This window comes from Crocodylus porosus, unplaced genomic scaffold, assembly GCF_001723895.1.
Source record: "Crocodylus porosus isolate Cpor-Errol unplaced genomic scaffold, CroPor_comp1, whole genome shotgun sequence".
Lineage (NCBI taxonomy): Eukaryota > Metazoa > Chordata > Crocodylia > Crocodylidae > Crocodylus > Crocodylus porosus.
Genome location: NW_017728914.1, coordinates 22,418,452 through 22,431,866, shown reverse-complemented (window position 1 = coordinate 22,431,866; position 13,415 = coordinate 22,418,452). Strand labels below are relative to the sequence as shown.

Here is a 13,415-nt window from a genome sequence, read left to right as displayed (position 1 = left end):
ACTATAGAGGCTGCCTGGCAGAAATAGAAGTTGCCCTTGGCCTTCTTTTCCTCAGGAACATTTACCTTTAGTGCCAATGGCTTTGGCAAACACCAAACAGGTTAGATTAACTCTGGCCTCCTGGGTGTATCAAATAGTCTACATCAGCAAACTCACTGCAGCTTTGTCATTTAAAATGCACAAGTTGACAAGCATGTGAAGCCTCTGTCTGCGAGGTGTGAAGTGCCCACAGTACCTTGTGCCAGGACTGGCCCTTTTGAACTGCTTAAACAGGTGCAGATCCCAGAATGGAGACATAGTATTGCCTTTTAACACAACACACGTTGATTTTCTGAGCTATAATGATTAATAATCTTGGTGAAAATAACTGGATCTTGTTCAAACTGGATCCAGCTTGGCAGGAGGTGTCCAGAAATTTCATATTGAAGAGAGCGGGTGGAAGCATGCATCACCCACTAAGTACTTTAGGAGACCAGTCTTCATTTTAATCAATGTTGCTTTCCTCTCCCTTTCTTCTCTGCCACTTTCCAGTTCTGATTGTCTGGTTTATCTTGTGCTATGAGAGGCCAGCTTTAAAACCTTATTGATACTTTCCAAAGTAATGCTAATCAGCAAAGATAAAAGGACTTTTGTCATGGAGTTAGTGATGAGGTTGAGGGGAGGGGTGAACCTTGTCATCCAGATTTTATTGCAAAACCCCAGCTATCTCTTTGGAAAATGTGTACATAAAATTATGTCTTTTCTTAAGAGGACCTGATACATGCAGCCTACACAAGCTGTTTTCAGTAGTTTTCCAGCATCAGGATTGATCAGCACAATGATAAAAGGCATGCTAACCTCTCCATCTTCATTTGGTCCAGCATGTTTTCCTGCAATGGAACAGGAGAAGGAAGCTTTAAATAATACTCTGCTAAATCCAGACAGTAATTTTATTAGGACATCGGTAATGTTTAAAGAGGCATGTGACTTCTCTTTAATTACATGGCAGCTTAGTAGGGTCCAAGGTAAATAAGATCTAATTATGACATCCCTGCAGGGTACCAGGTAATTAGGTTTATTAGATGTAAGGATAATTTTAGAACAGGGCAAACTTTTCAAACCAAAGCACAGCACCATAGGAATGCTACTGGATTAAATCCTCAAAACTCCACCGAGGATCACAGGTTGTTGAATGACGCTGGGTCCTTGGTGGTTTTTTATTGAAATCCTCTATGTGGATTGAATGCTTATTTTGACTGCATATCCATTTTACATTTTATATTCATTTTAATGAAAGGTTAGGCCACAGCCAGACCCCTGGATCCTGCCACCCCGAGCTTTGGGAGTGGTTCCAGAAAGCAAAACTTGGAACTATCTCAAGTTTCAACAGAAAACTCAAAGCAAATTCACAAGATGATTCTGTCCAGCTCATAACCAAAGATACGTGCATAGGCAATGGCATGTCTTACTGTATCTTATTGTTACATCACCCGCAACTCTCCCATATGGTCTTTAGCTTCCCATCCCGAAAATGAGAGAGTTAATCTTTGCTCTTGACCTATTGACAATGCTGTTTAGTAGATTTTTTTTTCTTGTTGTTGGTTTGTTTTGGTAATATATGTTATCCCATCAACAGGATGGGTTGCCAACATGAAAAGCCATTAAAAAGATGCAGCCCATAGGTGATCAATAGAGCTGTCTTGTAGGGATACTTAGGAAGCTGTTTACAAGATAAATGAAGACACTCCATGGGGCTTTTAAAAGTGGAGTGGTGAATAATATATGCATCCCCAAACTATCTGGGCAATGGGCAGAGCGCTAGTAAAAAGCTGCTGGCAATCTGTACAAGAATACACATTATAATTCCTGCACAATACTGGCTTCTAGCTGTTTTTCTCCATTTCTGATTGCAGCTGCAGTCAGTTTTTGGGATTTCCCTCTGTGTCATCTCTCTACACTCTCTTCCCGCTCCTGATAGGCTTCCTTGGACCTATCTGGGGCTCCAGAAAAAGAGAAGTCATGTGAATCCATCGTGAATAGCAGAGTGAAATCTGTCCAGACACTCTTCCCATGTCCTAGTGGTCTCAGCTCTAGCCTTCAGAGCAAAGTTTCCACGACACATTTGGAAATACTCCTCTTCTTGATGCTGGTGGCTGCTACAGTGAAACAAGGATGTATATAACTAACCCCATTTAAGTCAAAAACAGGTTTTGAACATTGGCCATGGGTTTTATAGAGCTAAAAACTTTGGTCTTTACCTCAAGAGGTAAAGAGCATAAGCCTTGTCATTCAAAGCAGTCACACAGTGTACCAGTTAGTAGAAGAAGATAATCCTAATGAGAAAAATGTTTGTGTAGTAACACACACACACACACACACATGCACACACACACACGATGTGTACCTTCTTCAGAATGGTAGACAGGAGTCCTTGGGCATTTCAGGTATTGGGACTGTTTCAGGGAAAAGCCCTGTCCTCCTGAAGATACCACACATATTACAGTGCATTGTATCTTCCCTTTACCACTTACATTTTTGTCGTCCACTTGACCCAAATGTTGCAGGATTTGTTTACCTCACGTTACATACTGAAATGTAAATACTTCTTCTGATCCACCTAATAGCTAAACCCTCTAAGCTGATGCTCATTGTCAGAGGTGACATATTAAAGGTATGTTCTTGAGAAAATCCTCGAACTTTTGGTGAAAATTTACCTAATGTGGACACATACATGAAGTATCTGACTGTCTAAGCACTATAAACTATGGGAGTTAGAGCACTGAAACCCCAAATACTCTAGCTCAGCGGTTCCCAACCTTGGGGTTGTAACCCCATTTGGGATCATAGCAATAAAAAATGGGGTTGAAAGATGCTTGACAGTGTCAACTGATTATGATAAATATTTTTCCTGTTTATAAATATGCAACTCTTGTGCATGACATTATTCATCCACGCAAGACAGTTGGAGCTCAGATGCAAGTACCGGTACATTACAGGAAGTGTTATAAATTCAGTATGTTAATATTGACTGGCTGAAATATGTTTTACATGACTGATAAATCTAACGTGGATGATTTTCTCCAACAAGTTTCTGCTTTGAGCTCTAGCAGTAACTTTAATGACAAGGAGGAGAACAAGAAATGAAAGGAGCGCAAGACAGAAGCAGAAATTTGGTGACTCCTTCCTTACTGACAGTATCTGCAACATTTTGGGGTTGCAAAAAATGTCTAATGTTTAAAGGCAGTCAAGCTGAGGAAAAGGTTGGGAAACCCTGCTCTAGATGCTAGTAACTGAACATAAGACCTTGCACCTGAAGAGGTGGCTCATCTCTCTCTCTTTTTTAATGTAGATTTTCAGGCTCTGCTGTATTGTGGCAGTTGCTGGAAGCTGCCATATGAAATAGTGTTGTCTAGTAAAGGCTTGTTTGTCTCCCCCAAGGGGATTTTTAAGTTGCTCCTTAAACCTTCTAGCTTGATAAGGGTTTAAACAACACTTCCTACTGGTTTGACTGCTGAAGTTAGCGCATTCTGCTTTCCTTTTAAGCAAAGGCATAACCTGATTTAGCATCATATTGCTTATGCTGTTTCCCGTGGGAATCTCTTGGCAAGAGAGCAAACACTTTTCATCTCTATATTGAAGGGCCTGCTGTGAGCACTGAACATTCAGAGTCCAGGGAGTATTGATTATTTGAGTCCTCATTTTGATTTGCCATTTTGACTGAAGCTGATAGACTTGCCTACAGTTAAAGTAGTCTGACATTTCCTATTATATTCTTATTTTCAGTCTGTGTTCCTATGCTAGGTGGATACCAGAGGATACCAGAGGAAATCTTGAGAAAATTTTAGGGAAAATGTTCATTCATTTCTAAGAATGAATTTTGGGAAAATTCATTATTTTATATACACTAAATGTTCTTAGCTTATATAAACTCAGCTGTTTCTTTAAGAAGCTTTAGTGCATCCATTCTTTTAGCAAGGACTTGAAACTTGACACAAGGTTGGACTTTGCCAAATTCAGACAGATTTTCATGGAGTGGGATTGTTTTCCCACTTTCCCTATGGAAATCCATAACCTTTGAAAAATCTTACCAAACTGAGACTTGCTTGAGTTTTGGCACCTAAATTCTCTGGAGATCTGATGTATATTTTAACATGTTCCAGCCTGGAGATGCAGGTGTTGAACAGGATTTTCTCATCAGTTGCTACTCCTGTTTAATGTGGGCTGCATTATGAAAAGTAGACATCTCTTTTAAAACCTGCCTGATGATGATGTAGGAGTCACACAGGGTCAATGTCTCTTGTATTTATATTCCTACAGTGAGCTCACCAGCAATGGTTTGACAGATGCTGGTCGTAGAGTCTCAGCTGACTTCATTATTGATGCTGTTGCACAAATGAGAATAAATAAAGTCAAGCTGCTGGGAAGTTACAAGTTTGGGAAGCATGGTTGGGACTAGGTTTTAGAGGCAGATAGGAATGGGAGGAAAAAGACAGGAAATCAGAATCTATCTAATGAGAAACTTAAATTGTTAAAGAAAAAATATTCTATTATTGATCCCTTATAGCACCATGCAAATACTAGAGAAAATAATCTTGAAAATATACAAAGCATGTGGGAGTTTCTTTTCTTTCTATAAGGGCAATAGTCTGATGACCTGACCCTAAATAGGACTATTACAGTTCATTCTGGCCACTTTTAAAATTAACATAATTTTATGCCAATGAAAAAGGAACTTTCTATTGCTTAATATGATCTTGCTCCCAAAGTGTTGGAAATGTCTTTATAGCTAGAAAAATTACCTTTAATGTTTCTCGTCTGTGAAGCACTAAACGAATATTTACTAGTTGCCTTCAAAATACCTTTGTGAAATAAGCAGGAAGGAAGAGTATCAGAACAGTTGATGTAGCTATTCCAGGCAAACTTTTTAGTGTAGATGAAACCTTAGAGTAGGGATGGCTTTGATTTCCATGGTCAAATATCCCACTCTTTAAAATGTGATGGTTATGAATCTTGGGGTGGGTGGGTCCTTAAGCTGGCAAGTTATCCACTGGAGTTTATAGAGACTATGGGAAGTACACAGCAAACCATGAGGGTACCTCTTGTTTTTGTGCCAGTATTTATTCAGTACCACCTGCATCAGGTGAAATGCTGCAGTCTTGGTCTCTTTGGGATTAGTTAATTGGATAAACAAACAGATGTGACTAGATCAATCCAATCATGACTTTACCACAGAAATGTAAATATGAGTGTTTGATTTAGGCATAATTGCAAAGATTGGTATGCAGTGTGCCTTACTGATATTAAAGAAGACACTCCCCAGATTACAACATTGTCAAGGTCTCTTCATAGGTCTTTAATACTTTTTTCTGTTCTTCTTTGTAGTAACTCCTTAGAAGCTTGAAACCAAAATCAATTTTTAGGGCTCTTTGTCAGAGGACTCTAAATATTCTTCTTTCTGTTTCTGCATAATATTGCTAAATTAGTTCCTTGCTGTATGGTTGCTTCTGAGCACTGAATGACTGACAGAGTGGTGTTATCTTTTGTTAATAACTGTGAACCAATTACTTTTTAAACATAAGTGTATGCCGATTTCTAAGAAGATACACCAAACCTGAGCTTTTAAAAATATATATTACCTGTCTCCTTCCAATGGTCTTATAATCAGTACATTTTTTCTGAATTTGATTAGTCTTAACACGATGAACATTTTCAACCTTATCAAACAGTTGCTGATCTGTTTTGAAAAATTGTGGACCCAGTGGCATGTGAAGCTGAGAGCTCTCAACTTGGAGTTGTTTTAGAAGTCCAAACATTATAAGTGATGCTGACAAAATCCCGGGTAGATCTGGGACCGTGACAATTTTGGTCTTAAATGATGCAGTTAAGCTTTGATAACAGAACTTGAGGACAATATATTTTATTCCTTATGTTGGTGCTCCTCGAACTGAGATTTGTCTTTAACATGTTGTTTGTACCCTTCCAGGTACTCATTCCAAGATGAGGAGGACATGTTCATGGTGGTGGACCTTCTTCTTGGAGGGGACCTACGCTATCATCTACAGCAAAATGTCCGATTTCAAGAAACCACTGTGAAACTCTTCATCTCTGAGCTAGTGTTGGCTTTAGATTATCTCCAAAGCAGATACATCATCCACAGGTCAGTCACAGATTTCAGAGCTGGATTGAGATTGACTGTGGGCTATTGTGGATGGCCCTGTGTTATCACTTGAGCTGGTCAGAGCCAAGGGAGGAGTTATATTTTAAACTATAGACATGATTAGAAGTCATTGTATTAATGAATGCTGGCATCACTGCTGCTTACTTTACTGAAACAAACAAGTTTTGACACATGCAAAGGTGTAATCCTTTCTTCCTCATGCATCATGGCCCCAAACCTAGTTGCTACATTCCAGTACATACATCTTGATGGCAAATGATGTAGGAAGCAGAAAGAATAGAGCTTGGTTTTATTTTACAATTAAAAACCTTGTTTGAATTTGAAAACAGATACATTGATGAAGAAATCACTGTTGGAGAATAGGTAAGATATGTTCAGGTAACAGTATCCATCACTTGTATGGGTGATTTCCTAAGGTAACTATGTGTGTTCCCCCCTTTTAAAGATGGAGAAATTGAAGAACAGCGAGTAAACTACTTGCCTTAAGCCTCACACAAGTCACTGGTAGAACTGCATCTCCTGACTAGAGATTTCACAGTCCAGCCACCAGACCGTATCAGTATCTCAGCTGCCATTTTCACCGTTTTTAAATTGGTTTGGCTTTGCGTGTTCACGTCTCACTCAGGATTTTCCAGGTTCTTGGGCTGGGGAATACTTTTGAATAAACATTGAAACAGGAAGTAAAAGAGGTGCATCAATATCAGTCCACCCCAGCTGTCGTGGAATATGCAGCCTCTGGACTGTCTCATATCAATGAACAGTGAAGTCTTCAGGATACTTGAGCAGCATGGGTAGGTTATTAAGAAACTCCTGTCTAGGTTTCCTTACCTGGACGCAGAGTTTCTACCATGTGACGCATAAGAAAAGTAGAGGTAAAGCTGGAGAAAATAGAGAATCCTTTAGTCTGTGTAAGTGTTTGAAGATGGCTCTTGTTTCTCAACTAATGAAAGTGGATTTACTAGTGATTTACCTTGTCCCCCATCATGTGAAAGGAGAAGCAGTTAAGGAGTGGGAAAAGTTTCCCACATACAGTTGTATCAGCCTGAAATCTTTCCTGGGGAATCTCAGGGGTTTTAAATATTTCTAAAGTAGAAAGCATATTATTGCATTTACTTGGAAAGATTGTTTTTCTTTTCTGCAAAAAGCCGTAACTGTTAGGTTTCATTAGCAGCAGTTCATTATGACTTATTAATCCAGTGAAGAGAAAGCATTGCTATCAAGTATTCTGTTGTTGTATTTAGAGGCATAGTTCTTTTGTCTGTCACAAATGGAAAGAAGAAGAATGGAAATAAATGCTAATAAATAAATGCTGAGCATTGTGAGAGAGGCATTTCTTCTGTATGGCAGTGCCATTAACATGAATGGGAACTCAAGTTGTATGCATGGCAGCCGTATAAAGCTGAAGAAAAAACCTTCAAGATTCTCAGTATAGTATCTATTTGTTATTAGTTTTCTCCAAAGGGGAAAAAAAGACGTGCTAACACATGGTCTTAAAAAGAACCTTGACTTTCCAGGTCTTCTGATCTTTCTTTCCCATAGAATAGATAAAAGGAACTTACAAAATTTGGAGAAAGCGATCAGTTGTTTTTAAAATACTCACAAGAATAACAGAATTAATTACAATCAGCTCTTGGATACAATTCCTGCCTGATGTACTATTGATTGCAACCATCTCTGAGAAGAAGAATTTAATGGAAACTAATTATTGTGTTACCAGAGAAGAATGCATGTGTTTTTTGATGTCTGATTTCTTTTTCTTTTGTTCTCAGTTGAATTACTAACATGTGAGAGAGAGTCTATACTGTAAAGAGCAGTGATAGGTCACCTTCCATCATAATTGCATCATGACAGATGTATGGTCTTTCTTATTCAAAGAACTAATAATATCAAGTTCCAAAGATGTAACTCATGCAGTTATATTGCAATGCATGGGGAAAATGATGCAATTTAGTTACATGAGTTATAAAAAATGCAGTAAATTTGATGCTGGGGAGGCTTCTGAAACTTTTGTTTTCTATGTAAACCTGATTATGTCAATTGAAATAATAGGAATTGGTTAATATGCTTCATTTGCACAACGTGGCCTGTATTCCCTGCTGATCTTAGTGGGCAAGCTCAGTGAAGCTTCACGCAATGCTACTCCATTTTTCTCTCATAATATATTTCCTCTACTCCTCAGTGATTATTAATAATGTCACATGCTGATATTATACACTAGGCACAGTGTATATTGAAGTCATTCTATATTGCAATGCAGCTATAAGTGGGGAAAAGCACAGCAACCCAAAAACTTTACTGTGATTATATGCAACAGTTTGAAGTCAGGAAGTAAAAAGTACCATGTTCAAGTCTAGTTGCTTTGGGAGTGTATGTGTTGCTTAGATACTACAGTGAGTTGGGGAGGTGCAGAGCATAATGCTTAAATAGAAAAAATCAAGTTAAATCAAGTTAAGTAAAGACTCACAAATTAAAGTTAGCAGAGAACTTTGGTAAACAAGTCGCCTTTGACATCACAGAAAGGATCCCCAAGCAGGGCATGGTTCGCTTTCTTCGGCCTCCAGGAATTTGGATCCGGTGCACTTTAGAATTAAGAAAACCACTTACTGTGAGTGTCAGGGTTTCCTTAACGACTGCAGTTGATCAGAGTTTTGCTCCTAATAGTTTATCTAAAACCTACAGTGGCCAAACCTCTTGGTAAGACCTTGTTTCAGTACTGCTTGAAAGGGAAGAGCTACATCTAGTGGATCACTAATGCCAACCCTGTGGTGTTCTGAGTTTTTTAAATTGGAATTCTCCATTTCCCTTTAATAGAGGAACAGAACATCCTAGTGATAGCTTAATTAAATGTCTTCTTTGAAGCCTCTTAATTTGCTTGACCATACAAATTAGCTCATGTCACCAATGGTAAACAGCAGGGATGCTGAAATCCTTTAGCTGTAAAATGATCCCTAGGGATACGTAGGCTCTTCTCTTGTTCCTCAGTGTGATCTTCTTTTATGACTCGATCACTTATTCCACATAGCAAAGTCCCATTACTTGCTTACTGTTTCAAATGAGTATCAGCTGCCAAACCATTCATTTGGTTGGCAGTGGTAGTACATGGGTCCATGGTGCATAGTATTATTATGAGCACAAATTCAAGTTTTGACTGTAGGATTTGATTATTTTGTCAAGCTGTTGCTCCTTTTTCTTGCTTCTTACTGCTTGATTACAAGTGTAATGTACCTGAGCCCCTTTGAATTGGGGTCTGTTAATAAGGAAGAAAGAAGGAAAGAATTAAAATTTGGCATGAAAATGACTTTTATTTATAAAATCAGCCTAGCAAGGGATGTGATAGTATGAAAATTTAAAATGCAGTGGGTGCATTTACACAAGATGTTTTACTGTGCAGTAGGGCTAATAACTACCCAGTATGCATCCATGTCTACATATGCAAATGCTTACTGCACAGTAATTAGCTCTAATTGCAAGTTAATGCAAATACAGGTAGCAAATTTACTTGAGATTACTTACTATGCTCCTGCCCCCAGGAGCTGCTTGCTGCTGGGGCAGGCTCTACCACCAGAGCCCAGGCAGGGACAGCGTCCCCCTACCCTGGCAGCAGGAAGCTCTCAGCTCCCACTCTGCGATTATGGGGCTGAGGCTGGAAGTTCCTTATCTCCCAGCTTCAGCCCTGCGGTCATGGGGCCTGGACTGAGAGATCCTTCTCTCCCAGTGCCGGCCCCGTGACCGCAGAGCTGGCACTGGGAGAGAAGGGTCTCCCAGCCTGGGCCCTATGATTGTGGAGCAGGGACTGGGAACTCCATGCTGCTGGATCAGGGGGACATTGTCCCCACCAGGGCTCCAGTGGTAGAGCCTGTCCCAACAGCAGGCAGGTCCCAGGCGCAGGAAGCAATGTCTCAGCTCCCGCCAGATGACAGCTGTCTCCTGGCCCCTGAGCTAGCACCAGGGGAGCTTAGGGTCCCCCCACCTTGCTGCTGCAGGGGCCCATTGCTGGGCCTCGGGGAGTCGAAGCAGTCTGCTGCTAGGAGCAGCAAATCTGCTTCCATGTCCCTACACGTGTAGATGCATGCCCAGGAGAGTTTACTCTACTTGAGAGTAAACTGGACCTGGATTATTTGCACATGTAGATGTGCCCAGTGTGATTTAATACTCCATGTCTACATATGCAGATGCCCACTCCACTGTTTTAATGGAAGTAAGGTGATGTAGTATCAATAAAAGGGACAGGAATATCCTAGAATGGGACTAAACATGCTTGAAACATTTTTGAGTCAGACTCCAATGTCTGATGTTTTTGAAATATCACAAACAACACAAAAAGGGCTGACTTTCAGTACTCCCAGAATGGCATTTTCTCCCTCTACCAAGAGAAGTTCCGCTCTTTTTATCTAAGACTGGCACTGCCATGTTCTAGCTCCTGGCTTCTCAGGAGTCTTACCTTTCATGTTTTGTTTCTTGCATGATGTCTGCTTTGTGATGAGTAGATCACTTCACTTCAACCAGGAAAACCCGACTGCCCCTTTCAAACCTAACCACAAGCACCACTATGTTCTGGGAAACAAAACTGCAGCGTGGTAATGAGGGTATTGGATTAGCTTTCCCTGCTCTGCACCTGGTCACAAAACCACCAAATAATGAATGAGGATGAATTAAACATTGTGAAATAAGAGGCTAAGGTTTCTTTATCCTAGGAACTAAGGGGCAAGGCTTCATGCAAACACTTAGCTTGAATAGCTGGGCTAGCCCTGGTCACAGGCAAACAGTAGAGAAAGCCTGATCCTCAAAGTGAAGTTGTTTACTCTTAACATTTCCAGTACCACTTAGAGACTCCGATCAAGTGCTCCGGAAAATATATAAAAATAGGCTGTTCTGAAGAATTTTCCATTTAAATATATGATAAGAGGTATGGGTTTATCCAATAGAAAAGAAAGAACAACTGTAAGGCTATTATGATTTGGGTAATATACAGCAAACTGCTGCTACTCGACTTAATCCATTTTTATGAGTTATGCTGACTTCTGAGCGTAGGTGGGTTTTAAGGGAGAATGAAACCTTGTAGAATTGAAACCTTGGCCTTGGAGAATTTTAGAGCACTCCATTCATTCCTGAGTTGTATTATGAGAGAAAGCAAAAACCAGCCTTTTACTCACTTATGTGTCCCCATTGTCGAATAAGGGATCAAAGAATCCTTGCTTCAGTTCTGCACCATCCCACCAGCTTCCCATGCCAGTTCCATGTTCCTAGGAGCCTAGGACTGGAGAGGGCCTCCAATAACATTGAGTCTGTCCTCTATGTTTGCTGGCAGTTGTTAACTCAAGGGGTCCCCAAATGTGTCACTTCAATTTGTTATTTGCAGCTACAAGGAACATCCAGAACATCCTATAACATGTCATAGGTAAAAGCAGGGAAGACAAGAACACTGCCAATACTTTTCCATTGCAATGACATGGAAATGGATTAATATCTGCTTAAAAGACTCTAGGATAAGGATCATGTCACAAGTTATAGAAGGCAAAAATATTAAATATAAAATATAAATATTAAATATAGTTATAGAAGGAGAAATATTCCTTCCTGATTTCAAATTTGGTGACCATTCATGAGTCCTCCTGTGGGCATTTCATGATTGGTTAGTCCATGGCTGTCCAACTGACAGCTTGCAAGAGGTTAACACCCAGCCCGTGGGCTTCTGTCCAACCTCTACCTCTCCCACCACTCCTGCTGCTTCTGGGGTCTCTGGGCTCCCCCTTCCTCCTTCAGCTTCTGCTTCCTGCCCCTGTCCCTGGGTGCAGGGCATGGGGGCCTGTGGGAGCCCATGAAGTCTGTGATGCATGTAGCACAAGGGTCCACTGCCCCAGCAGTCCAGTATTTGGACAACCCTGGGTTAATCTATGCCAACAGTTACCCTGAGGATTCAATCTGCCTTCTGTAGGCAATGGAAGCAAATAGCAAAACTGATCCAGAATGACATTATTCTGTTATTCTGGAATGAGGAAAACCCACAATTCAGCAGGAGAAGGTGGACCACTGCACATATACATGCAGTGCGTTACTAATTAGGAGAAGATAGCATATTGGGAGCCATTTGTTTGCTAGTCACTCTCTGATCTCTAGTAGGAGGATTTTCTCTGGAATAGAAAACAGATAAAATTAAACTGCAGCTTTCCTCACCTACATATTTTTTTTTCTTTTCCAAATATACTTCGGAGCATAACTCAACAGTCTGTCTGACTGTTCAATGCTGTTTGGCAATACTGAGATTTAATCCCTAAAGCATGAGTTGTTAAAGAAAGAAAACATTTGCACAAAGTAGGCTCTATTATAATTCCATGGCAACTTGCCAGTAGTTATTTGATTTGTGTGGCGGGGTGTTTTTCCTGCAAATGCAATGATGAGAATGCAACTCGCTTATGTCAGGTCAAAATGTAGCCTAAAAGCAAGAACATGACAACAGGAGATGGACTTTTATGTTTATTCTCTTCCAGAACAAATGTGGGTCCTTTACATATCAGAGGGTTTGGGTTGTGATAGATTGATATGTGGGCATGGACACCCATCTTGGTTACTCTCTGCTCCTTTTTAAAGGAGCAGCGGCATAGGTCAGCCCAAGATGAGTCTTCAAATATATATCAAGCTCTGGACAAATATGTGTCCTCATCTGTCTAGTGTTCAAGGTTAAGCAAAACATGCGCCCCTAAACTGGGGAAAAATTCCCACAATCCAACTCTTCCCCGTCCATCTTCTAAGCTCACAGCTAAAGCTAAGTTGGCTGGCATTATTATACCATCGCTAATTAGAGGGTTAGGAATGTCTGGCCAGGCAAGTGGTTGTGCTGCTGAGCCAACAGTTTGTATGGCTTCTGCTCTTTCAGCCCATAAAACAAAGACGAAATATCCAAGCCCAGAGGAAAAGAGCCTCAGCCTTCCAGAAACAGTCACAAAAGCAGAAGCTAGTTTTTAGGGGTGCAACGTACAGTACACGCTGTAGTCGGGTCTTTTTTGAGGTATCCCTAAGAGGGTAAAACATCTTTAGCCACCTGGAGTTAACACTGTACCCAGAGGGGAGGACATTAAATTGATAAAATGACTTAGCTGAGAAGTATGACATCTGTAATTGGAAACCTCAGGAGACAAGCAGGCAATTGTTTATTTTGTATGAAGTTTTGCAGAGGCAGCAAAGATGAAGACTGATGGCTGGAATTATTGGTGCCCTTACTTGTAAGGAAAAGGGAAATTATTGGCGAACATTCATGTGC

At 40.4% G+C, this 13,415-nt stretch overlaps 1 protein-coding gene across 2 annotated transcripts in view; it reads left to right on the top strand.

Annotated features, from left to right (window-relative positions):
• STK32A (serine/threonine kinase 32A) overlaps positions 1–13,415 on the top strand; it is a 69,585-nt gene that overhangs the window by 20,229 nt on the left and 35,941 nt on the right. For both annotated transcript variants that reach the window (XM_019534983.1, XM_019534982.1), the window contains exon 5: positions 5,963–6,136. In XM_019534983.1, the coding sequence (XP_019390528.1) occupies positions 5,963–6,136 (174 nt within the window). The remainder of the gene's footprint in view (positions 1–5,962; positions 6,137–13,415) is intronic.